At 43.6% G+C, this 27,523-nt stretch overlaps 1 protein-coding gene across 1 annotated transcript in view; it reads right to left on the minus strand.

Annotated features, from left to right (window-relative positions):
• The window catches only part of DOCK5 (dedicator of cytokinesis 5), an 80,533-nt gene that overhangs the window by 20,554 nt on the left and 32,456 nt on the right, over nt 1-27,523 (minus strand). Inside the window, exons 10-33 of the mRNA XM_058820236.1 lie at nt 26,888-27,017; nt 25,622-25,694; nt 23,951-24,093; nt 23,227-23,352; nt 22,597-22,721; nt 22,409-22,507; nt 21,577-21,649; nt 20,687-20,790; nt 20,219-20,411; nt 19,353-19,450; nt 18,091-18,180; nt 17,632-17,732; nt 16,062-16,196; nt 15,245-15,356; nt 14,775-14,845; nt 13,329-13,435; nt 12,566-12,702; nt 11,811-11,906; nt 9,741-9,839; nt 7,286-7,380; nt 5,270-5,348; nt 4,219-4,319; nt 2,985-3,043; nt 2,380-2,534 (exon numbers count right to left, since the gene is read on the minus strand). Coding sequence (XP_058676219.1) covers nt 2,380-2,534; nt 2,985-3,043; nt 4,219-4,319; nt 5,270-5,348; nt 7,286-7,380; nt 9,741-9,839; nt 11,811-11,906; nt 12,566-12,702; nt 13,329-13,435; nt 14,775-14,845; nt 15,245-15,356; nt 16,062-16,196; nt 17,632-17,732; nt 18,091-18,180; nt 19,353-19,450; nt 20,219-20,411; nt 20,687-20,790; nt 21,577-21,649; nt 22,409-22,507; nt 22,597-22,721; nt 23,227-23,352; nt 23,951-24,093; nt 25,622-25,694; nt 26,888-27,017 — 2,601 coding nt within the window. The remainder of the gene's footprint in view (nt 1-2,379; nt 2,535-2,984; nt 3,044-4,218; nt 4,320-5,269; nt 5,349-7,285; nt 7,381-9,740; nt 9,840-11,810; nt 11,907-12,565; nt 12,703-13,328; nt 13,436-14,774; nt 14,846-15,244; nt 15,357-16,061; nt 16,197-17,631; nt 17,733-18,090; nt 18,181-19,352; nt 19,451-20,218; nt 20,412-20,686; nt 20,791-21,576; nt 21,650-22,408; nt 22,508-22,596; nt 22,722-23,226; nt 23,353-23,950; nt 24,094-25,621; nt 25,695-26,887; nt 27,018-27,523) is intronic.

A 27,523-nucleotide genomic window follows, 5' to 3' on the forward strand; every position in this document is an offset into this window, starting at 1 on the left:
GCAGGGTGAAAAAAGGGGAATTCAGGGATCATCAAAGTCATGGGAAGGCTCAGGCAGGACAGAACTGGGAAGTCCTGAACCCTACAAACCACAGGGACTTCCCAATTCTGGGTGGGGATTTTTTGTTTTGTTCAAGTATTCTATTTTTCTTTTGCTCTAGGGACAATGCAGAACAGTTGTAGTGAAGATACCAGTATTGTGTATACACTGCAAATACACGTATTATAGTGCATTTATATATATAATTTTATATACATTTTATAGTCATATATAATGAATGTACAATTACATTGTGTATAATACAGTATATATACTATATGTATATATTGTGTCTTTTTACATAGTGTATATATATTTCATATTATATTCATTATTATATATATTTAATTACTATACATTATATAATTATTATATATTTTATATATTATAGTATATATATTTTATAGTAATATTATATATTACTATATATATTATATAATTATTTCATTATTATATAATGAAAATAGAATTACATTTTGCATAATATTGCGTATATAATCTTATATATAAAAAACGGTGTCTTTTATATGCTCTATATATTTCATATTATATTCATTATGTATATATTTCATTAGTACATATATATTATATAATTATTTCATTATTATATAATGAATATGCAATTACATTGTGCATAATACTGAACATATATTATATATTGAAATAATGTCTATTTACATATTGTATATATTTATTTCATATTCTATTCATTATTATATATTATTATATAATTATATTTCATTATTATATAATGAATACACAACTACATTATGCATAATACTGAATATATATTATATTTTAAAATACTGTGTTTTTTTACATATTATATGTTTTTCATATTATGTTCATTACTATATAAATATTTCATTATTATATATTATTATATAATTTTATTTCATTATTATTTAATGAATATACAATTACAATGTGCATAATACTGTATATATATTATATATCAGAATATAATGTATATAAAATTATGTTTTTTTACATATTGTATATATATTTCATATTCTATTCAATATTATATATGTTTAATTACTATATATGTTATATAATTATTTCATTATTATATAATGAATATGCAATTACATTGTGCATAATACTGAATATATATTATATATGAAAATAATATCTTTTTACATATTGTATATATATTTCATATTATGTTCATTATTATATAAATATTTCATTATTACATATTATTATACAATTATTTCATCATTAGATAATGAATATACAATTACATTATGCATAATACTGAATATATTATATATGAAAATATAATATATATAATTGTGGTTTTTTTACATATTGTATATATATTTCATATTATGTTCATTATTATATAAATATTTCATTATTATATATTATTATACAATTATTTCATCATTAGATAATGAATATACAATTACATTATGCATAATATTGAATATACTATATATGAAAATATAATATATATAATTGTGGTTTTTTACCTATTGTATATATATTTCATATTATGTTCATTATTATATAAATATTTCATTATTATATATTATTATACAATTATTTCATCATTAGATAACGAATATACAATTACATTATGCATAATACTGAATATACTATATATGAAAATATAATATATATAATTGTGGTTTTTTACATATTGTATATACATTTCATATTATACTCATATAAATATTTCATTATTATACATTATTATATAATTATTTCATCATTATATAATGAATAGACTATTACATTATTCATAATACTGAATATATTATATATGAAAATTTAATAATATATAATTGTGGTTTTTTACATATTGCATATATATATTTCATATTATATTCATTATTATATATATTTCATTATTACATATTATTATATAATTATATTTCATCATTATATAATGAATATACAATTACATTATGCATAATACTGAATACATAATATTATATATTAAAATATTGTGTCTTTTTACATATTGTGTATATATTTCATATTATATTCATTATATATTTCATTACTATACATGTTATGATATTATATTTCATCATATATATCATATTATATTATATTATATTATATTATATTATATTATATTATATTATATTATACTATATTATACTATAGTATAGTATATTATATAATATATATAATACATAATATAATAAATATAATATATATAATATATATTATATATTATATATGTTATATATAATATATAATATACATTATATATAATAATTAATAATATATATAATTTATATTATATTATATTATATTATATTACATTTAATATCTCTATGTACTTTATTATTATATATATGGGTTATATATGGCATCCCTTACCATGTGGAAGTTCCCATTCCCACTGAAGTTGAACTCACACTGCATCATGTCAAAAAAAATGGGAATTGTTGCTTTCCTCAGCTCAGGCTCTGGGACCAGGGTCACCTCCAGGATTGGCCCCACCATTGCTGGGATGAATTTGATTTTGTGGGGACCTGCACGAAATTCAGAGTCAAATACATCCAGTGGCAGGATTTGCATTTCCCAGTGTTTAAGCACATTATTCACACAACAACCACTCTGCTCAGAATGTGGATTTTATTTAAGAATTACCAGGTTACAGCTCCAAAATTCAGGAATAGCCCAAGGAAATAATTGAGCTGAATTGTAAATCACAAAAAAAGGCTCTCTGAAAAATCCCACTCATCCTTTACATGGCAGAACATCCTTTGGAGGGAATCTAAGAAATTATCTCAGCAGATGATGTGAGGAAAAAATCAGCTTTTCCAAGTTATTCACAGAAAAAAGAGATTTTTGTGTGCTGAAACAGCTGAACTGTAAGTGCATTTCCCCACATGAAACACGTGCAGCTTTTATAAGGAAATAAAGGATTTGAAAGGCAGCTTGAGAGTTGGAGCAAAGATAATTCTTTAGCTGGAACTCACCCAGGTTATACCACATATCCCTGATCTTGAAGCCAATTTCTTTCCTCATGTCCCCATACCTAGAGAAAGCATTGAAAGAAGAGATGAGAGAGGCCCAAGCACTGCAATGATCCTGGGAATGCTGCTGGAGAAGTGAATGGCAAAGCCACAAATGGCCACAGCTCACTCTGACAGGGCACTGCAGATTGCTGAGAGCAGAATTCCTGGGAATTCAGATTTCCTGAAAGCTGCAGCCCCTCTGCTTCCTGCAATTCCACCCCACTCTGTGGAAACAAAGCTTTTTTCCTGAAGCTTTAACCTCTGACATCAAGGTAATGCAAAATGATTTCATTGTCAGGCTTCTTCAAGCCACTCCTGAAGAAAAAAGGGGAATTCTGCAATTCCACCCCATTCTGGCTGGGTTTGGGTGTCTTTTCCTGCAATTCCACCCCACTCTGGTTGGGTTTGGGTGTTTTTTCCTGCAATTCCACCCCACTCTGGTTGGGTTTGGGTGTTTTTTCCTGAAGCTTTAACCTCTGACATCGAGGCAATGCAAAATGATTTCATTGTCAGGCTTCTTCAAGCCACTCCTGCAGAAAAAAGGGGAATTCTGCAATTCCACCCCACTCTGGTTGGGTTTGGGTGTTTTTTCCTGCAATTCCACCCCACTCTGGTTGGGTTTGGGTGTTTTTTCCTGAAGCTTTAACCTCTGACATCGAGGCAATGCAAAATGATTTCACTATCAGGCTTCCTCAAGCCACTTCTGCAGAGAAAAGATGAAAAATCCTAACAAAAGCCTGTGTCAGGATGTTCAGAGATATCCAGGCACCCAATTCCATGGGAATGAAGAGGTAAAAGCAGCTCACTGACTAAAAACTGCTGGTTTGGGGATATGAATGGCTCTGAAATGAAGAAAAGTAAAAGGTGGGGGACTAAAAAGCTGGAGGGCTTTTAGGATTCCTCTGACCTACCTTCCACAAAGGCTGAGGAATTGCAAAAGGGAACTCTGGGAATCATGCCAACCTTTCCATTAGAGATCTTCCAGTGGAGAGACCCCTGGCAAGGTGCTGCAAAGTTCAAGATCTGCCTGACCAAACTTCAACCAGCCCTAATTTGCAGCCCTGACATCTTGTCCTGCTCACCCCTTTAGCACAGTGCCTTAATCAGCATTTCCACAGCACCTCCTCCCACCCTGGGGGTGTCTGAAGAGCCCAAACGGAGCCTCCTGAGAGCCAAAAGGGAAATGGGAACTCACTTCTTGATGATTTTGTTGCGCTTGGCCTGGGAGAAGGTCTCCAGCTGCAGGGACTCGTGAGTGAGGAAGGCAACTGCCAAGTGGAAATAGTTATTCCAGAGCTGGGGGAGAGAAAGGAGATTAAAATGGGAGGATGTCAGAACCCAGGACATTCCTCTGGCTGCACTGGATGACTCGAGACCCTGGCAGAGGGTTCAGAGACCTTGGCATGGAGTCACAAACACCTGTGCCTTTGATTTCAGCCCATGGAAACAATTCCCAACTTTGTGTGAAGAGTTACAAGCCACAAGAGTTTGAGTAGAATGACAGTGAATTTGTCACAGGGTGAAAAAGTAGAATTTTGGGGTTTTTAGAATGGGGGTTCAGGAGGCAAGATGGAGGAATCTGGGTGTGTCCTCTCCCTCCCTCCTTCTCCTTTCCTTCTTCTTCTTCTTCCTTCCTTCTTCTTCTTCTTCTTTCTTCCTTCTTCTTCTTTCTTCCTTCCTTCTTCTTCTTCCCCTTCTCCTTCTTGTCCTCCATCCTCTGCTGTGATGGTGACACTTCTGGATTGGTTTAGAGTAGAGACAGACTGTCTAACACAGGGGATAGGTATTGGAAGATTATTGTAAATAAAGCACAGGTAGTTCTCAGTATAAAAAGCCAACAGCACCCCAAGGGCAGGGGCTGTGCCACAACCCGACCTGCTGGACAGATCTCAGCAGGTCAGAGACAGAATGGAACAGATAAGAGAAAATAAACAACCTTGAAAAGCAGAAGCGATCAATCTCGAGTTCTTTGGTCGCAGGGCTGGGAAAAAGAGACTTTCCAACACCTCAGGGTCATCTCAAGCACAGAGACCCGAGAGGAGGAAACAAAGGAAAAGCAACAACAGGCACCAAAGAGCTGCCCAGCCCCAAATGCAGAGTCCCCTCCATGAGGGAGGGAACCTCAGTGAGCCACAGCCTGCTACCAGTGGGGTTTAGCTGTTCTAGCAGGTCTGGGACCCATAAGAAAATCCAGAGAAAACAGGTCTGGGACCCATAAGAAAATCCAGAGAAAACAGGACAATCACCTGGAGCTCAAAATGAGTCTGATCCAGGAAGAAGCGGTTGAGGACGGAGGTGAATTGGTTCACTGCCCGGAGGAAAACCCTGAAGAGACAAAAACATCAAATAAGGTGATTCTGTACCCAAAATCAATGACATTGCAGCTCTGGGCTCACAGCTCCATTGTGCAAGCTCAGCAGACAGCAACAGATGCTCCCAAAAAGGCAGGAATTCCTCCAAATCAGGGACATTCAGGCAAAGTCAACCCTTGGTTCAACAGCCTCAAGCTGCACTGGGGAGGCTCAGGTTGGATATCAGGGAAATTTCCTCTCTGGAAGAGTGGTTAAGCATTGGCCAGCTCTGGGTTTAGGTTTCCCATGTGATTCCCCCAGAACTGAGACCAAAAAGCTTCTCTGGTTTAAGCTGGAAAAAAGAACCCAGGGTTTGATTTCATTCTTCTGGGCACGACAGAGATTTCCAATTCCACCAGTGGAAATGCACAGAAACTAAAAATAGCTGGAATCTGATTGAAATCAACCTGAAGTGCTGAAGAAAATCAGAAGAAAAGATATAAATATCAATAAATAAATAAAGAAAAGAAATAACATAAATGAAATCAATAAATTTTAAAAAATAACAGGAAAATTGCCACATTTGAGTCACCCTCCTGTCAGGTCCAATGAGGCTCCAAAGCCAGACTTAAGCCTTAGAAATAAAAATAAATAAATAAAAATAACAAGAAATAAATAAAGAAAAGAACATAAATAAAATAAATACATTGTAAAAAATAGCAAGAAAACTGCCTTGTGTGAGTTGCCCTCCTGTCAGGTCCAGGGAGGCTCCAAAGCCGGACTTAACCCAGACTTAAGCCTGTACTTAAACCAGACTTAAGCCTAAGAAATAAAAATAAATAAAGAAAAATAAAGTAAAATAAAATAAAATAAAATAAAATAATTGTAAAATATAGCAAGAAAACTGCCTTGTGTGAGTTGCCCTCCTGTCAGGTCCAGGGAGGCTCCAAAGCCAGACTTGAACCCAGACTTAAGCCTGTACTTAAACCAGACTTAAGCCCAAGAAATAAAAATAACTAAATAAAAATAACAAGAAATAAATAAATGAGCATAAATAAAAATAAATAATTTTTTTTAAAAAACAAGAAAACTGCCTTGTGTGAGTCACTCTCCTGTCAGGTCCAGGCAGGCTCCAAAGCCAGACTTAACCCAGACTTAAGCCTGTACTTAAACCAGACTAAAGCCCAAGAAATAAAAATAACTAAATAAAAATAACAAGAAATAAATAAATGAGCATAAATAAAATAATTTTTTTTTTTTAAAAAACAAGAAAATTGCCACATGGGAGTCACCCTCCCATCAGGTCCAGGGAGGCTCCAAAGCCAGACTTTAACCCAGACTTCAGCCTGTACTTAAACCAGACTTGAGCTTTAAGAAATAACAATAAATAAACAAAAATAGCAATAAATAAATAAATAAAAGAGCATAAATGAAATAAATAATTTTTTTAAAAAAAACAAGAAAATTGCCTTGTGTGAATCACCCTCCCATCAGGTCCAGGGAGGCCACAAAGCCAGACTTAACCCAGACTTAAGCCTGTACTTAAACCAGACTAAAGCCTTAGAAACAAAAATAAATAAATAAAAATAACAAGAAATAAAGAAAAGAAAAGAACATAAATAAAATCAATACATTTAAAAAAATAACAGGAAAACTGCCACATGTGAGTCACTCTCCTGTCAGGTCCAGGCAGGCTCCAAAGCCAGACTTTAACCCAGACTTCAGCCTGGACTTAAACCAGACTTGAGCTTTAAGAAATAACAATAAATAAACAAAAATAGCAATAAATAAATAAATAAAAGAGCATACATGAAATAAATAATTTTTTTAAAAATAATTTTTTAATAATTTAAAAATTATTAAAATTTAAAAATTATAAAAAAGAACAAGAAAATTGCCTTGTGTGAATCACCCTCCCATGAGGTCCAGGGAGGCCCCAAAGCCAGACCTGGCCCAGACTCAAGGCTGTACCTGCTCTGCATCATGTTCATGACCATCCAGTCAGCTGCATACACGTTCTTCCCAATCAGGTCCTTGAACATGATGAATGTTTCCATCAGGAAATCCTGTGGGAGAAATAAAACCCATCAGGCTGCACGTGGTGGGGTTGTGTCCGTGGGACCACAGGGAGATGCTGCTGTGGCCTCAGGAAATGCAAATGTTTGGGACTGCACTGATTAATGCTCATGCTAATTGGCAATCAGGGCCCTGCCTAACAGGGGGCTCTCATCCTGTGGGTACGGCCCAGTAATGAAATTATTGCTGACATTTCATCCATCCAGTGGCACAAGGAGAAACAACTGCACACAATGTTGGTCTGTTTAATGAGATCTGTCTTTGCTGTTTTGCATTAAGCTGTGCTGGAGCTGTGCACAAGCTGGATTAGAGAGCAAAACCAATATTGCAGGGCCTGTTCCCAAATCTCTGAGTGGTGACAATGCAACAGAATGGTCTAGAAAGCCTGAAATTACAATGTATTTTCACTCACTAATTAGAGTTAAACCTTTCCTGGTCCTGTTTAAGAACAGTTAAGGAGAAGCAGTGAATATAACACCAGAGATGTGATTTAGAATTATCCTACATTATTGTAGAAAAGACACTTTTTGCACAAGCACCCTCCAAACAAGACTTCAAACTTGGAATAAAACAAGGTTGAATTGCAGAATGAGAGAGAAAAAAAAAAGGAAAATGAGCAGAGATGAGCAAAAGAAGGGAGTATCAGGAATATTGATCTCCTCCTTGTGGTCTCTGCAGGTCCAAAAGCCACTCTGAGCTCTTAAATCAATTCTATTCTCTGCAGCAGCACATTAATATTCAAATGTGAGAGGGACACAAAGAAGGTCACAGGAGGAGCCATCCCCTTGAAATGATCACCAGCAAAAAATCTGTTGAGCTGAACAGTTTGGGCTGAAGAATTGGCAAGATATTGATGGAGAAATGGAGCACTTGGTGCTGCCTCAGTAAAAATCCTTTTGGCTTTATTAAATCAGAGCCTGATGACAGGGTTGGCCTTGACATGGGCACCTTGAAGTCATGAATTAACTCCTAAAAGTGCCAGACTAACAGGGAATGATGCCAAGGCAGGGCTGGAAGTACCAGCACAAACAAACCCGATAAAGAACAGGAAAAATAAAAGCAGCTATTGCAGTAAAACAAAATTTTCTGTTGGTATTAACAACTGCCACACCACTACAAAGGCAGGTTAGCTCCTGTAGATTTAAAGGTGTAGAAAAATCAGATTAGAAATAATTATTTCCCATGATCATCCTGAAAATCTTCTCACTGGATGAACACTTCCAGAATTTCTGAATTTGCCTGATTTGGGCTCCCTTTCCCTTTCCTTTCCTTTTTCCTTTCCTTTCCCCTTTCCCCTTTCCTTTCCTTTTTCCTTTCCCCTTTCCTTTCCTTTTTCCTTTCCTTTCCTTTCCCCTTTCCCCTTTCCTTTCCCCTTTCTTTTCCCCTTTCCCCTTTCCTTTCCTTTCCCCTTTCCTTTCCTTTCCCCTTTCCTTTCCTTTCCCCTTTCCTTTCCCCTTTCCTTTCCCCTTTCCTTTCTCACTTGGGTAAGATAAAACCAGTCCCAAATCCACATGAAGTGGGAGTGACCTGTAGATGGCTGTGTTGCTCCACGCTGCCCCAAGAGCTGATTGTGCAAGTGATTTTCTGTGAAATTCTGTAATTCCAACTGCACAGGGAAAAAAGGGATCACCTTGGCTCCCCAAAATGAATTCCAAACCTTCTGGTGGGTTTTGGAACAGGAAGAACACAACTCCAGGCCCTTCCCCAGCTGGTGTTTCAATAAACTGTCACTTCCCAATTGCAAAATAAGGGATAAAGGGACAAAAAAGCTCCAACAGTTCTTTTGTTGTGCACCAGTCCTGCTAAATATTCTAGTTTGGGTCACTTTGGGGAGTTTGGGGGAAAATCTGCTGGTTTTAAGAAGAATAACCCCTCAGAAATGTTAATATTTTCACCTTGTTCCACACTCAAAGTTTTTGAGGATGTGAATTTTTAACATTCTGAGAACTTTCTGCATTGCTGCCACTAAAGCAAGATTGAAGCATTTAATTAAACTTCAGAGGAGGAGAAAGAATTAGATATAGAGAACAGGGGCACAAAGTGAGAGCCAGACCATGAAATGCTTTACTTTTCCATCTTCATTCCCTCTTCTGGTTCCTGACTCAAATCAAACATTTTTTACCCATGAAAGATGTTTTTCTTCAATGCCACAAACGCTGCTCTTGGGCTCTGCTGAGTCAGCAACCTCCCAGTGCCCAGCAAGGGTGACAGGAATGAATTCCCAGAAATTGTGGCACCAGGAGCCACTGCTGAGGGTTTGCTCCCCCCAAAGTGAGCAGAGAAATGAGCCTGCAGAGCAGAGTGCTGCTGCTGGGTGGGCTGAGCTCATTGCCCAGCCAGGCTGACTTACAATGATGTCCTGCCTGGTTTTGAAAGTGTTGATGTAATGGCTGTAATGGAAATCATCCATCTGCCTCAGGATGGCTGTCATGCAGGCCACGAAAATACCCTGCAAAGGGAAAGCCACAAATCACTGGTTATTCTCCTGGGTTAAGCATTGTAACTTCTAAATGTGACCTATCAAATATCACTGATCAGAATCCTCCTTATCTGTGTCCTGCCATCAACCTGAGACTGCTCCTCCAAACCAGTCAAGAATTCCTAAAATTCAAGTTTGAAATCTGGGTATTGCTTTCTATCTCCCCATGGATCACAAGAGAAACACATCCTCCCAACACAGAATTTTATTTTATATATATATTGATCCACTCCATCAGATCTTACAAGTCTTTTCCAAGCTGACTCTGATTTTCAGGTTTAGCAGGGCCAGCTGCAATTCTCATGGGTGGCACACTGAAGTGACCCCAGACTCATCAAAAATCAGGTAAATTCCCAGCTCCTGGCTTTCCCATCCTTCTGTACATGAACTCCAGGTTGAGTTAAAGCACCCCAGAGCTGCCTGCAGCCCTCAGTCAGAAATGCCCCTGAAGGGTCTCATCCCCCAGCATTTCATCCTGCTGAGCCCAGGTGACAAAATGCAGCACAGATCCTGTGTCAGGCACTGCACTGACACAAAATTCTGTGCACAGGGGCCAAAAGAAAATGAAATCACCCCCAGTGACTCAGCTCCAAGTGGAGTGGGATAACCTGAATCCTAATCCTCAGAAAAACACCAGGAGACACGGCTGGGTGGCACAGAAGCCCTGCAGGGCAGGGAGAGATGAGTTCATCAGGAATGAACCGCTGGCAAGTGAGAGCTCCCAGGGCATGAACCCACTGCAGGGAGTGCTGGGGAAGGAGGGGAGGGCTCCCAGGGAATGAACCCCTCAGTTAAAGGTGCTGGGGAATCAGGGAGGGCTCCCAGGGGATGAACCCCTCAGTTAAAGGTGCTGGGGAAGGGCTCCCAGGGGATGAACCCCTCAGTTAAAGGTGCTGGGGAAGGAGGGCAGGGCTCCCAGGGCATGAACCCACTGCAGGGAGTGCTGGGGAAGGAGGGGAGGGCTCCCAGGGAATGAACTCCTCAGTTAAAAGTGCTGGGGAAGGGCTCCCAGGGGATGAACCCCTCAGTCAGGGAGTGCTGGGGAATCAGGGAAGGCTCCCAGGGGATGAACCCCTCAGTTAAAAGTGCTGGGGAAGGGCTCCCAGGGCATGAACCCACTTCTGCAGGGAGTGCTGGGGAAGGAGGGGAGGGCTCCCAGGGGATGAACTCCTCAGTTAAAAGTGCTGGGGAATCAGGAGGGCTCCCAGGGGATGAACCCACTGCAGGGAGTGCTGGGGAAGGAGGGGAGGGCTCCCAGGGAATTAACTCCTCAGTTAAAGGTGCTGGGAAAGGGCTCCCAGGGGATGAACCCCTCAGTCAGGGAGTGCTGGGGAATCAGGGAGGGCTCCCAGGGAATGAACCCCTCAGTTAGAGCTGCTGGGGAAGGAGCACAGCTCCCAGATGATGGAACCCCTCAGTCAGAGCTCCTGAGGGGACAGAGAAGGTGGGGAAGGGCTCTCAGGGGGTAGAACCCCTCAGTCAGGGGCAGAGAAGGTGGGCAAGGGCTCTCAGGGGGTAGAACCCCTCAGACAAGGCAGGGAAGGTGGGAAAGGCTCTCAGGGACTGAACCCCTCAGACGAGGCAGGGAAGGTGGGAAGGGCTCTCAGGGACTGAACCCCTCAGACGAGGCAGGGAAGGTGGGAAGGGCTCTCAGGGACTGAACTCCTCAGTCAGAGGCAGGGAAGGTGGGAAAGGGCTCTCAGGGGATGGAACTCCTCAGTCAGAGGCAGGGAATGTGGGAAAGGCTCTCAGGGACTGAACCCCTCAGTCAGAGGCAGGGAATGTGGGAAAGGCTCTCAGGGACTGAACCCCTCAGGGAATGTGGGAAGGGCTCTCAGGGACTGAACCCCTCAGACAAGGCAGGGAAGGTGGGGAAGGGGGGAAGGGCTCTCAGGGACTGAACCCCTCAGACAAGGCAGGGAAGGGGGGAAGGGCTCTCACGATGTGCGGGCTCTGGCGGCTCATCCCGATCACCGTGCGGTTGATCCGGCGCAGCAGCCGCTCCATCATCTGCTGGATGTGCAGAGCAGTGGCACCCTGGGGACAGCCAGCAAGGGACACTGGGGACCATTCCTCAGGCACAGCCTGCCAGGGGCAGCTCCCTGTGTGGGAGGACTGCCCTGACAGGGCTGAATTTCATTAGGGGAAGCAGAAAAAGGAGATTTAAGTGCACGAGCGATCGATTCAAACACTCTGGGATTCACTGGGTGGAGAATTCCCTTAATGGATCTGCCCCAGCTTCATCAGCTCGTGCTGGGGCTTTGACAGCTCTTCTCTGAACAGCTCGAACCACTCTGCTCACAGGCACTCAGAACAATTCCCATGAACAGAGTGGGAAGTACATTTTTCTGGCTGAACAGTGATTGTTGTCCCTATTCCATAACTCCTCATTTTTATACCATGTAATACTTCTTTGACTTGCTCCAAATTACTGAACAAGCCACCAAAGCAGCTGAGATGACATTTTGGTCCCTAGAAAGGGAAGTAAATGCTTCTAGTAGTGATAACAACTAATTCAACCTTTCCTGGCTCGTCTTCAGACAGAGCCCTTACAAAGAACTGCACAGCAAGACATCCCAGTTTCTATAAATATCACAATTCTGACTCACTAAAGCACAAGCAGAGGATGTTTCTTTACTGTGACTTCTCAAAAGAAGAACTGAGCTGAACTGGCAGCCCTGAGAGCTCGTGCTCACCACATCTTTGCGGTCCAGGACCTCCAGGACACTGCTCAGGAGCTGGGAGCTGGCCTCGTGGTCGGGCTTGCTGGAGTTGTCATCCAGCTGCCCACTCAGCTGATCGATGAGCAGGGGCAAGAGGGCATCTCTGCACTCTGCAAAGGGACACAGGGACAGAGCAGAGCCTCAGCATGCCCTGGGGATGGGCACCTCACAGGAGAGTCCTGCTCCTGATTCCATCTGGGACACCAGAACCTGCTTAAAGCCTCTGGAGCTATGACAAACGGACTGGAGAGTCATAAATGATCTGGAATATGAATAATGGAATCCCAGAATGGGTTGGGTTGAAGGGACCAAAAAGATCATCTCATCCCACCCCTGCCATGGCAGGAACAACTCCCACTGTCCCAGGGTGCTCCAGCCTGGCCTTGGGCACTTCAGGGATCCAGGGACAGCCACAGCTCCCTGGGAATTCCATCCCAGCCCCTCCCCACCCTCACAGGAAGGAATTCCTTCCCACTATCCCATCTAACCCCACCCTTTCATTTATAAATTCTGTATATTCCATCAAACAGCACCTGCAGCTTCTCCCTCCTGAATCCCCACCCTGGATCAGGATCCCACACACTGGGCATTGTATAAAGGCTGGACAGCAAAAACCTCAGTTTCCATGGCAAGGAATGTTTCTAGAGCTAGATTTAATGATGGATGGCCCCTGATGACTGTCAGGGAACTCATTTTGAAGGCTTTTGAGGCCCAGAGCCTCCCCAGTGCCACTCACCAGCCTGCTTGAACAGGTCACTCTCCACGATCTTGGTCAGGCAGTTCAGCTTCTGCCGGACCAGCTGGTTGTCAGGGATGCTCTGGATGAACTTGCTGAAGAGGACACTGTGTGCAAGGCAGAGGGAGCAGAGGGTCAGCACTGCCACCCAGCATCAGCATCAGCATGAGCACCAGCCCATCCATCCCTCAGAGACACTGCCCTGCCCCTGGGCCACACATGGAACCACAGCACCCCACAATGGGACGGGTTGGAAGGGACTTAAAGCTCCCCAGCTGCAGCCCCTGCCATGGCAGGGACACCTCCCACTGCCCCAGGATGCTCCAGCCTGGCAGGGATGGGACAGCCACAGCTCCTCTGGGAATTCCATCCAACAGGCACATTGCCACAGAGCCCTGAGTGATTTTCAAGGGACTCAGCACAGAATTTAAAGCCCTGTTGAGGTGTTAGGGTGTGGGTTGAACTCACGATCTTTAAGGTCTCTTCCAACCTAGTTACAGAATTCTGTGAATTCTGTGGAAGTAAAACTGAGCAGTGTTCAGAAACTGCAGGCTTGAACCTCTTTAAATGAAACTTTTATTCCAGGACACACCAGGTACATCCCAAACCCTCTAAACAGGCAGTGCTCTGTGCCCTCACAGGTTAATCCCACTGGCTGTCACACCCAGGGACAGTTTGAAAGCCTCATTTGAACAGACTCAGCACCCTGAAGGAAGCTGGCACATGCCCAGCACAAAGGCACAGCCTCCTCCCAGATGCCCCTTCCATCAGCAGCAGTGACTCACTCCAGCCCCAGATTCCCTTTAATGAAATTCCACGGCCATTTGCTGCCTGTCTGCTGCTTCCCAGCAAATCACTTGTGGCAGGACAGGGAGACAGGGCCGGGCAGCTCTGGGCAAAGCTCTGGGCAAAGCTCTGAGCACCACAACCAGGAACCCACAGGGCTGAGAATTTCCTGGATAAACACAACTTTTGGGTTCCCAGCCAAGGCTCAGCCTTTGGCACACTTTTCAGGAGCATTCACCAAGAACTGGCTGGTGGAAACTTGCACGAGATTTCAACACCTCACTGCCCTCGGATTTTGCTTTTCAGTAAAATCTCAAGGTGCCTGTAAGGATCCCAGAATCCTGGAAGGATTTGGGTAGTAAGGGACCCTAAAATCACCCAGCTCCACCCCTGCCATGGGCAGGGACACTTCCCACTACCTCAGGTTGCTCCAAGCCCATCCAACCTGGGCTTGGACACTCCCAGAATGAAAAACTGGGATGCAGAGAATCCTTTGAACTCCACTGACTTCCTCTAAAGCTCAGCAAGCACTTCCTTGAGTCCATACACAGGATCTGCACCATCAGATCATAACCAGAGTGGCTGCTTATAATGAAGTTTCCAAAATTCTTCCTCCCAGATAAACTGGGTTTAGAGGACAAACAAACTTCACACAGTTACCTGAGCTCAACGGGGTCAAATACCAGTTTGACATCATTTATGATGCTTGGCAAATATTTTAAAGCTGCCCCCTGAAAGAAGAAAGAAAGAAACCAAGGATATGAAATACACATAGGAAATCCAGTGAGGACAACTGCAGAGAACTGGTTTAAAATAAAAAAAATCAAATTTATGCTTGGCAATATTTTAAAGCTGCCCCCTGAAAGAAGAAAGAAAGAAACCAAGGATATGAAATACACATAGGAAATCCAGTGAGGACAACTGCAAAGAACTGGTTTAAAATAAAAAAAATCAAATTTATGCATCCAAAGAACCTCCAGCCACCCCAGATCTGCAGTGCAGAGTGGGAAAGATGGAAGAGAAGGGATTCCTGGATAATTCTCTCATTCTTTTTTCTGGCCCAGCCCCTTCCCAACTGCACCAGGTGATCTAATTGAAGTTTTTCACTTTTCCCTGGAAATTCTGCTCACCTTGATCTTGACAGCCTCCTCCAGGGGCCGGTCCATGAGGATGTTGAAGGAGAGGAAGAGCTGGCGAATTGCATCGTTGAATTCATTCCCATCCTCACTCTTCCCATACACACTGCAAACAACAGGGCCAGTTACACACACAAATCCAGCAGCTGAGTCAGGATTTCATCCTGTGCAACAACAACATCTTCATGCCATCTCCTTTGACAAAGCCATGGGGGTAAAAATGGAATTGGAGATTTTGCAGCCATTTCCTGCTGGGATCTGTCAGAGGGGAAACCCTGCACTTTTCAGGCTGCCACTGCAGCAAATTCTGCTTGGGTTCCAAGTATTGAACAGGAAAAAAAAATCCAGAATGGACATGAATAAAGGGTTTCAAACCCTCACTGTGAATCTCTGGAAAGATGTTTTTGAAGCTGCAATTAAACCACTTTAATTTTACCCCAACTGGAGAATGTGTCATCTCCCACCTCACTTAATGACTGAAGTATCTGTGTATTGTTTTTTTAAAGTTTCTGAAAATGAGGAGGAAATTCCATGTTTTATTTTATAAAAATAACTACTGTGTTCCTTTTCAGCTCTACCATGTGCTGCTTATTGCACGTTATGGGGGACAAAAAGGTTTTTCTCCCTTCTAATCAGGTATTTCAATTTTTGCTCAACTCATTTGTTCCAGCCACAGACAAAGGGCAGAAAGATCCTCTTAGTGAGTCAGTGATAGAGGATTTGGTGAAGAATATCTGCCTTAGTGATATTTACTGGAAGGAACTCCCGTGGGTTTCCCAGAGGAGGCCCAGGGAGGGAAGGCTGGACCCACCTCAGGTACAGCACCCGGGACTGCACGATGAACCTGAACAGGTATTTCAGGGCTTTCAGGGCTGCAAAGAGCAGCTCTGTCTTGCTGGAGTCCTCAGCATTCCCCACGTAGCAGTTCAGCACTTTGGTGAGTTTCCTTTGGAAATAGAACAAAAAGGGGAACTGTCGGTTTCTCGGCTGTTTGGGTGACCTGGAAAGGCCCGGGGTGGCCTTGGACAGCCTGTGCTCCAAGGGACGAGAAGAGACTTCAGATCTTGTCTCGGTCTTGGTGTTTATTAATAGTTTATCTAAAAGATTTTCTCTCATCCCAACAGAGGTCTGCTCAGCAGCCAGCCATGGGCACACTGAGAGCCCCTGGGGCGGTCACTTATCTTTATACTCGAAGTTACGTGTACAATATTTATCATTTTTCCCCAATACCTTTTACCCTTATTAACCGGTGCACTTTTAGTAAGAACCAATCCCAAAGTGCCACCACTACCACAGAAGATGGAGGCCAAGAAGAAGAAGAAGGACAGGATACGCCCCAATTCCTCCATCTTACTTCTTTAGACCCCCCTGTACAGAAATCCTAAACCCTGTGTTTTACACTCTAATTAACCCATCCCTTCACCATTCACCCAGTGAGATCCTCCCATCCTCATACAGGTGTCGTCTCCTGTGCAGGATCAAAGTGCAGCCACCAGACACTTCTGGCAACATTCCAGGACTCCCGAGCCCCCCAAGGGTGGTCTCGGCCACTCTGCACCTCCATCCTGAGGTGCTGAGATCCCACAGGGAACCAATGCAGGCACGGCTCAGTTCCTGTGCAGGCCCAGCTTCCTCACCCCAGAGGGGAACTGCAGGCACAGGAACAGCCCAGGGCTCCTGCTCACAGCCCATCTCCTCCTCAAACCTTGGGCTGAAACTCTACAGATTGCACCCTCTGGCTCTGCTTTTCCTCTGCCCTAAAAGGAGCTGCCCGGGAAGATGCAAACCCCACTCCCAGGGGAAGGGACTGAGGCTCTGTCCCTGAGTGAGAACTCCCAGAGTGGGGCAGGAGGAGAAAAGGAAAGCACGTGGAAGCAGTGCTTGTGTGGCAGGGCAGGGAAGGAGGCACTCCAGGAGAGGGGGACTTCAAGTTGTGTTTATTTTAGGGTGACAGCCAGTTCATGTGGATCAGTAAAAATTAAAGGGAGATTTTCAGAGAGGAAAAGCAGTTTGGTTTCTGGTTTTGCCCTCCCTATTGGCCTCAGTTTGAACTTTTCACTTCTGTTACCACAAGGGTGGTGACCTTTGGCTGAGGGATGCTTGATCAAGGAAAGCCAAGATCCATGACAGAAGAGTCTTTTCTGTCTGATTTCACAGAAAAAAAAATCTCACAACTAAACTTTTAGAGGGCAAAAGGAGCAATAAGAAGGATTCTTTCTCTCCTGAGTACAGAGAAGGGATGGAACTCTGCTCTCTGCTGCTTTTATCCCACTAACATCATCAAAAATGACCTAATGAAATCCATCCCCAAGAGCTGATGTCACCCCCAAAGCCCTCAGTGCCACTGCTGGGTGACACCCGAGGCCTGGGCCAATACTCACACATAGGCCAGGGTTGCACTGAAGTGTTTGTAGATGTAAGTCTCCAGCACAGCGTTGAAATGCTGGAACTTGATGTCTCCAATCAAAGAAATAATAAATACCTGCCAAAAGTCCGGAAGGAAACAGATGCACAGAGCTGCACACTAACTCCAATAGAATGGTCTCTAATTTATTTTGCTGGGTTATAATTTTGTTTTATCAACAGCATTAATGCTACAGAGAGTGTTATTCATGTTACAACAGTCACTAAATACTGTGTGTGTGCAATTTATTACTCTTTTCACTGTGGCTACTAAAAAGCTGATGTGTATTTCATTCCTGGCTCCTGAGAAAAGCCTTAAGAAGTGTTTAAATATCATTTATCTCTAAAGCAAAATACCAATTGCTCATTGGAATCACCAGGAACAGACTGGAAATGTGACTGAAAACAAACTCTGCAGCCATAGAAGATTCACTCACCAGGGCATCAAACACCAGGAAATCATAGGTTTCATTTTCTGACATTTCCATCATGATGTTGAAAAGTGCATCGAGGGTGTCTGGCAAAAACTAGAGGGGGAAAGGAACAGTAAAAGGTGGGAAAAGGCAACTGGCATCCTGCACAGGAGCATGAGCTGGATCATCCCTCCCCTTCCAGCCTGGCTGAACTGTAAATCCTGTCCCTGGGAAAACCTCTCAGAAGGGATCCCAGCCCTGTGTCCCTGGGAAAACCTCTCAAAAGGGATCCCAGCCCTGTGTCCCTGAGAAAACATCTCAGAAGGGATCCCAGCCCTGTGTCCCTGAGAAAACATCTCAGAAGGGATCCCAGCCCTGTGTCCATAACAAAACACCTCAGAAGGGTTCCCAGCTCTGTGCCCATGAGAAAACCTCTCAGAAAGGATCCCAGCCCTGTGTTCATGCACATGATTGTCATGATCATCTCTACAGTAAGGAAGATCTTTCTTCTCAGCTCTAAATGGCCCCACTTTGCTGTTCTAGTTTCACCCCACAGGATGAAAATCCCGAGCTCTCCAAAGCAGCCTGGCCCTGTCCCAGGCAGGACACTGCACTCAGCCTGTCTGCAGTGACAGTGACACATTAATGTCATGGTCAGCTCCTCCATAAAACCATCACCTTGCAAAATCCCAGCACATCCACTCTTGGGACCCCTCTCTGCAGGTAAGGCTTCCTCCTAAATCCTTCAGGTTTTCTGTGGGAATTCCCCCATTTCAGGTCCACTCCCCACATTATTCTGTGAGATCTCTGGGCTGTCTTTGCTCTCAGATTCACAGCAAGCCTCTCCTCATTCTCAAAGGAGTTGAAAATGAAAAGTTAGGCTTTGGATGTATCTCTTATTTCATAAGGATAAAGGGGAAAATAAAGTCACTGTTCTCTCCCTGATCCCTGTAATATTCAACTTTCGTAATTCTGGTGAATTCCACTAATGAGAGGTGGAGCACAGGCTCCCAGAGAAGCTGTGGCTACCCCATCCCTGGTGTCCAAGTGTCCAAGGCCAGGTTGGAGCAAGCTGAGACAGTGGAAGGTGACCCTGTCCATGGCAGGGGGTGGAAAAAGCTGATTTTAAGGTCCCTTCCAAGCCAAACCATCCCATGATTTGATGATTCTCCCATTCCTAAGCACTCACACCTGCCCTCCCAGCTTAGCCAGACACCTTTTGGGTTCAACACCAGGCTGACACACGAGAGTGTGAGCAACAAGGAGGCTCAGATCCCTGGGAATACCTTCACAATTTCTCCTCCTTCCACCTCCATGAGCTTCCTGAGGTTGTGGGCGATGTTGTGGGCGTTGGAGCGCCAGTTCAGCAAACCCAGCAGGTCAACTGCAAGGACACCAAGAGCAATCAGCAATTGCAGCTGCCTGAAGGGCTGCACAGAGCCCACAGCAAGGCTGGGGGCTATTTTTAGTCAGTTCACAAAGAACAATCACCCTGAGGTACAGAATGTTACCTTGAGGTGCTGCTTTTGTCTTGGCAAAACAGCAAAGCTCTGCTATAAATGGATGAATATAACCTGGCTATGGATATAAATAACCTGGCTGCCATCTGATAACACATTTGGAGACCATTTTGCAGGTTTTTTTAAGAGCAGGTATCTCAAGCCAGGAATTTTATTGAAGTGCAGGACTCAGCACAGGCCCTTCCAGAGCTGCTGGAAGTCTCCCATCACTGGGCAGCCCAGGCTGGCTCAGGCACACACTGCTCTTCATTCTGACCCCTTTGGCAGCAGGGCAGAGCTAATGCACATCCTCACCCTGGAGAGCTCAGCCCCAACTGCTGCTCTCTGAACAGGCAGAGGAAAGAAGGCAATTAACCCCAAACCCTTCAAATTCTGATAGAACAGACACTGTCACTGACAGGTGACATTTCCACATGTGCCAACAACCTTGTTGGGTTGAGCACTGGCAGTCTGGATTGAGTATTTGTGTGAAAGGGTTTCTGGGGGCTGCACACACATTCTGGGAGCTTGATGGGACGGGGCTGCCACTGACACATGGGCAGCAAAATGAAAGCTGAAGCTCTCTGGCCACACACAGAAAGCTGCCTGGAGAAAATGCCCTCTGCAATTCAGAGCCCCAGCACAAGCCCTACCATTCTGGGTGAGTTTGGTGGAGCAGATGACAGTGGCAATCTGGAAGCTGTCCTTTGTGCTGTCCTTTGTGGGGGTGAAGTTGGCCAGAGAGTGCAGGTTTTTCCCTGAGGGAGCCTCCTTCTCCTCCATCTCTGTTTTGGTGCAAGGAAGAGTCAAATAACTCTTGGCATCTTCCATTTTCTTGTTGTCACCCTGTTGGTTGGACACAGCAGGGAGAAGGGTCATGGCCCACAGTGACAGCCAGAATGGGTTTGAAACATTTTCTCATTTCTATCATTGTTTGAGTTCCTAATTTCAGGGATAAACTGCCCATACTGCAATGAACTGAGCTATTTCCAAAGCCACAGAGTTTAAGAGGATTTCCTATCCCACACACACATTTTGTAGCTTTCTACTGCTTGGAAAATCAGCCAGGAGAGAGTTTTGATGAGTCAAACACGAGACAAGGCTGGAAATGCCCAGGTTACCTTGTAAATAATCAAATTGTGTTTGCCATCCTGCAGTGTTGTTCCATCCGCATTCATCAGCTTCACAAAGCCCATGCCAAAAGCCCTCTCAGATCTATCCCTGGCTGCAAAACAGGAGAAATCTTCATTAGCCATTGTCTTATTCATGTCCACACAACCCAAAATGCAGCCCTCTAACCTCAGCAGCAGCTTAATTTAATAGGTAACTGCAGCTACACAAACACATCCTCCTGGAGCATCTCCCACACACAATTTTAGTGGTTTGTCTGGACAGATTAATGGTTGGACTCCTTGATCTTCCAGGTCTTTTCTAACCTTAACAATTCAATGATCCTCTGATATAGAATTCTACAGATACTTTTGGTTGGGATTTTGGTTTGTGAGCTGTGGATATGGAAGGATCTCACTGCCCTCAGAACCAGGTGCCTTTGAGAGCCTTTAATGGCTGAGCCTCCCATTATTGATCTCATTTCAGGGCTCTGAAGTGATCTGATGGAACTTCTGGCTCTAATGCTCTCATTAGCCTTTCATTAGCCTAATTAGAAATCCTCCTATAGGAAGATCATTAGAAGCCCACCAGGCTTTGCAGTGAATTTTGGGAAATAAATTAAAAGCAACAACCTACACTGAGAAGCCAAAGCAATAACAAACATTGACAATTATCTTTCAGGGGGATAAACTGCTGCTCCTTACAAAATTTCAGTTTCAGGACAAAACCAGCACCAAATTCTGAGTGCAAAAAATTTGAATTATTTTTGGTTTTTTGCTTGCCACAAACTGGGAATCAGTAAACTGAGCAAGAATAATGTCTGTAACACTGAATAAGCAGAAATCAAAGTGGGAGTGGGAGGAGCAGAGCAGTCCTGCAGGGCTCCCTTGCTGGCACTCACACTCCTGGGACGAGCGGTGACGGAACGTGAACCTCAGGTGGCAGCGACTGACTTCTTCTATGGCAATGGCCACCTGCATGGAGAACAGCACAAAACCAGCATTGTCCCTGTCCCCAGCCCCTCTGCAGCACATCCCAGGGCTGATGCAGCTGCTGTTCCACATCAGTCCTGGTGTGCACACAGAGCAGAACACAGATGTTGATGTTTCTGGAAAAGGGCTGTGACAGGTTAGACTGCCTGAGCCTTGAGCAGACTAATGAGGTGTGCCACTGCCTGACAATTAGCAAGGGCTTTTTATAAGGAAAACATACACAGCAAGGCTTGATTGGAAAGAATTTGATGGTTTATGTTGGAAATCTCTCTGATTCTAAATCAGCATCTGATTGAGGTTCTGATTAACAACTGGCAAATTGCTGAAGAGACTCTTGAGCTGTGTCTGTTCTCCTTCCTGCAAGGGGCCCTGCAGGGGATTACAGACCCTGCCTCCTCCTCTCAACAAAAAGGGGGATGTGTGGATACGACAGTTTAGTCAGAGAAACAGATCACTTTCCCAGGAATTGTTCTGGGAAAAGCTGTGAGAAGCTGAGAGAAAGAATTAAACCAATCTTGCAGCTGGTGTTTTGATCAGTTGTTTTCTCATGTTTACCTAAGGGTGTTTTCATAATTAACCAATGGTGTTGGGGTGTTGATTAAAAGACCAATCAGGTTATATCAGAAGGGTGTATAAAGGAATGGGTTTCTAATAAACTCAGATGAACCAGCTGGAGAGAGTCTGTGTGTGCCTCACTGCTGTTCCTGACTCAGGTGACACACAGTGATGACAGAGCCATACCTTGACAGTCTCGTACCAGCAGGGCTGCTTGACCTGGTAATAAACCACAGACTTGTACTCTGACACTCCCTCGTAGCCAGCCCCAGGGTGGATGGCTTTCTTTGGACAAAACACAGGGAGGGGGGAAAAAAGGTAAATATGGAGGATTTTGGGTGTAAATCTTCAGAGGGTGTCAGAGGCCGTCCTACCTCCTGCAGGTTTCCATCCTCATCATGCACAGACATGGTGACCTCGACGTTCTTGGGGGTTTTCTTCTTGCCTTTGTCAAACTCCCCCTGGATCAGGGTGACGTAGATGTCATTCCTGACATCACCTGCAATTCCCAGAGTTTAATGAGCTGGATTCTCATTCCCACTGGGACAGCTTGAAATTTAACACCTTTGGGTACCATTTTATCCTAACTTCCTCTTAGCCTTTAATTAACAACACCTCCCATCACACCATTTTCATCTCTGTCTCAAATTACACAAAATCTTCTAAAACGAACTTTCTACAAACCTCTGTACTTTTGTTTTGCTTTTTAATTTAATGAGCTCTCTAGGGTTAAACCCAATCTGAATGGGTGGGTCAAAGCCATATGCAACAAAAATTATTTTGACTAAAGAGACATGTTCTTCCAAAAGCTCCATAAATCACCATTTTGCCATAAGAAAGGCAACTCGTGCTTGAAACTTCTTGTGACAAAATATAAGAAAATAACCAGGAAATTTGAAAAAAAAAAGTTTTCAGATAATTTTTTTAAAAAATCTTTTTGTGACAGAAATTCTAGAATTTCAGGTTCTTTCACCCCATGGAATGTAGAAGCACACAGGACCTACCAGGAAGGATGATCTCAGGGAACCCCATTTTTCGAGCCACTGCAGTGGATCTGTCTACAAGGTGGGAAAAATCCTTCTGAACCTGAGCCAGATCCCCAGGGAGCAACTTCAGGGAGACCCAGAGACCTAAGAAAGGGACATGACACTTGTTTACTGAAAATAAACAGGTACAAACGTGTGAAATTTAAGCCTGTGCTTCCAAAAAAATCTGTGATTTCATGACAATTCCATGTCCCCACCTGGTTCTCTCTTGCCCAGTCCTTCCTGTCCCTGAATCTAAGTAAGATTTTTCTGGGCCAGAAGATTCTCTGAAGCAAGTCCCGAACTTTCAGAGATGAATTTTGAGTATCTTTGAGCCAAAGAAGACCAGAAAAATCTGGAATAATGTGATTTAACCCCAAAGCCATTTGGGACACACAGCCACATCCACTTACAAATATTTCACCCCCATAAAACACTTTTATTTTAAAGGTGTTAAAAAATATTGACCTTAAACGTATGACTAGCAAGCGAGGAGCTGGAGGAGCTGTTCTCACGCAAGCTTTGTCTGGTTTTATCTGGATTTCAGCTCCATGTGTGATGGGACACAGGGACAAAGCGAGAACCATGGCAAAGACCATTGGGCTTGGGGAAGGGATTAAACTCCACTAAACCTTGATTCCTAGACCTTCACCACCCATTTATTCCCTGGAACCTCCCCCAGGCTGGGTTCCCCAGGCTGCACCTTGGCCCTTGTGGTTGACCTCCTTGGCAGCGATGACTTTGTTGAAGACGGAGGTGAGGGGCTCGTTCTCGCCGATGACGTGCGAGGCGATCAGGGGGGACATGATCAGCTGCCGCTGCCTGATGTAGGTTTCCATGGCAATCCTGGCCAGGGGGACCACAAAAACGGGGTCAGGAATTGGGGCAGACTGACACCAACCACATACAGGAGAGGGCTGGCCAACAGCTGGCTGGTTTACAAATAAATGTGGGGCTTTTTAAGGATTCCATGGGGATTTTCATTCCTTCACCTGCAGAAAATCCATTGAAACTTTCACACTAGGAAATGCACCACAGTCCATCCCTCAGGCCTAAGGTAAGTAACACTGACCTCAGGAATTAAGCCCTGACTTCAGGTTTGCCTCAGAGCTGTCTCTATGCAGATTAACTATTGGTAAACTAATAGTTATATAGTTAATAGTTAACTACTGGTAAACGAATAGTTATACTAATAGTATAACTATTAGTATAATAGTTATACTATTATACTATATAATACTATAATAAATTAATATAAATTATTGACTGCTGTGACAACACCTATGGGTTGAACCCATCCCCAGTCACAAACAAGACTAGTGAGGTTTGGATCTTGAGCCTGACTTCACTCCTGTACCCACATCACCAATAATGAGGGAGAAATGAGGTCTCCACAGGCTGCCCACCCTGGTGTCCAGCTGGGAGTCTGAACTCAGCCTCACTGGAGCAGAAGAAAAATGGGAAAAAATCCCAAACCAACAAAACAAAAAACTAATCAAACAAACAAGTAAAAAAAACAATTAACAAAAAACAAACAAAAACCCCAAATCAAAACAAAAACACCTAAACAAATAAAAAATAAGCAATCAAACTCACAAAAAAAAAAAAAAAACCAAACCCTAAAAAACCTAAAAAAACCCAAGTAGCAGACTAATATTTTTCTGCAAAGGGAAAGCCATCCTTCCAGGCCCTGAAAGGGCAGGGAAACAAACCCAAATCTCCCCTGAAAATACCCTGTAATAACAAATGGCTGCAGCCAATGCTTTGCTCTATTTAGGGCTGTAACAACAAGGCTGGGTCTACCCAAACAAGCTCCATTTTCATTACTCCGATGTGCCAAAAAAAGGGAGCAATCAGAGCAGGCAGAACAAACACACAAGTCTAACTCTCAGTGCAGAAATGCAGAACTCATTGGGGCTGGAATTTCTTCCCCAGAAGAGGGAGAACCCCCTTCCCAATGACTGACCAAGAAATGTGGGCAGGGAGTGGCCCAGAAGGTCCCACACAGCAGTGACAAAAAGCTGTGTCTCTGCTCAGCCTCTCTGAAAATACTGCCTTTCAACCCCACAACATTTTGTAAGTCCCATCTCCCCAGCCCCACAACATTATTTCACTCTGTGCTCCTCTTCCTCACCCCACAGGTACCCAGAAATTCCAGCTGCAGGGCTGAAGTCCCCAAGCAATTGAGTCTCTGACAGAGCCATGAAAACCACAAGGAACAAAGGCTCCTGAGGGTGACAGGAACCTCTCCCTGCACAGAGCTGCCTCTGCTATCAGCTGATCTGTTTGTAGAGCCCCTGGGGCTCTGCCAGGCTTCATCTGTCCCTCCCCAGAGGATGCCTGCTTTGGGTGAGCCCTGGAGCCCAGTACTCACTGCTGGAAGGGGATAAAATGCTGCTTCTCCTCGTCGTCCACCTTGCCATGGATGATGTCAGTGATGTCCATCACTGCAACGACACCAGAGCATCACTCAGAGCTGCCCAGAGCCCAGAGAGAGCTTTGCCCTCTCAGAATGGAAACAACAAGGGGTTACTTTGGGCCAGTGTCACTCAAAGCAAGGGCTCTGAGCGACCTAGGATAGTGGAGGGAGTCCTGGCCATGGCACAGGTGGAACTGGATGGGATTTAAGGTTATTTCCAACCCCAAAAAAATCTGGGATTCTGTGACAGCAATGGAGAGCATCACTCTCATTTTAACCTTTTTAAAAACACATTTAAATGTGTTTTTAAATTGAAATGCACATTTACATTGATGTGCATTGTCAGCTCATAGCAGTGAGTGTGAAAATACTGAATACACCCTGATAAAATACTCTTATAAAATACCCTTTGAGAAAGCCAGGTGGCACTGGGGCATTTCAAGGCAAAGAAATTCCACTGGTATTCAAATGCTGCTCCTTTGGATATTGATTTCCACCAAGGATTTCAAGCAAGCCCATTCATAAGAAATCCCACGAATAAAATAAGAATTGGCAGTCTGGTTCACCAAGGCTCCTTTAAAACCTCCAGCTTTATCCTATGAGTCCTGAGGAGCAAATCCCACTCTGATAAGGCCCTGATAAGTCTGCTGCAGCCAAAGAAGACCAGAAAAATCTGGAATAATGTGATTTAACCCCAAAGCCATTTGGGACACGCAGCCACATCCACTTACAAATATTTCACCCCCATAAAACACTTTTATTTTAAAGGTGTTAAAAAATATTGACCTTAAACGTATGACTAGCAAGCGAGGAGGTGGAGGAGCTGTTCTCATGCAAGTTTTGTCTGGTTTTATCTGGATTTCAGCTCCATGTGTGATGGGACACAGGGACAAAGTGAGAACCATGGCAAAGACCATTGGGCTTGGGGAAGGGATTAAACTCCACTAAACCTTGCTCCCTAGACTTTCACCACCCATTTATTCCCTGTTATCTTTGTGGGAGGTGACAAAAGTGAGCAGTGACAGTGTTTGATCTCCAGCTACCACCTTGATGAAGATCTCAGAGGGACAATTTATCCACCCTGAAGCAGCAAGGCTGGTGCTGGCAGCTCCCAGGCCGTGCTGGCACTAACAGCACACAGCTCCTCTTGCCAGCCCCGTGTCTCAGTGCCCCCAGGGGTTTACTGGGCCCTGCAGGTGCCCCCAGGGGGGCAGTGCCCACCTGCCACGCCGAAGGGCCTGCGCAGCCCGCAGGTGTGCTTCTTGCCATCCTTCAGCTCCATGTGCCCCACACGCACGATCTGGCACACCAGGCTGATCCTGGGCCTGATCAGGTCTGAGCTGCTCAAGTCCTGAAAAGAGAGCTCCCATCAACCTCCATCAATGCCCTTCTGAGGGGAAAAGAAGAAAGAAGGAGTGGGGGGGGAGGGAAGAAGGGAGGGGAAACAGGCAATCCCCCAGCTAGGGCATAATGTGCTCTGGCTCCATGATTTCAGAAGGCTGAGCAATTGCTTTATTAAGCTATACTATATAATACTATAATAAATAGTAATACTATACCAAATAGCAATAATACTAATTACTATATACTATATATATGTGTATATATGCACTATATATAGATAGATAGATAGTATATATATAGTATAGATACTATACTACAATACTATACAATACTATACTACAATCCTATACTATACAATACTATACAATACTATACAATACAAGATAATACTATACTATACCATACCATACTATACCATATTACATCCTAAAGGGATACTAAAGAAAAACCCATGACTGTCTGAGACAGCCAGGACACAGCTCTGACCCAACTGGCCAAGGAAACAAAACAACC

The sequence above is a fragment of the Ammospiza caudacuta genome, chromosome 26, assembly GCF_027887145.1.
Source record: "Ammospiza caudacuta isolate bAmmCau1 chromosome 26, bAmmCau1.pri, whole genome shotgun sequence".
Classification (NCBI taxonomy): Eukaryota; Metazoa; Chordata; class Aves; order Passeriformes; family Passerellidae; genus Ammospiza; species Ammospiza caudacuta.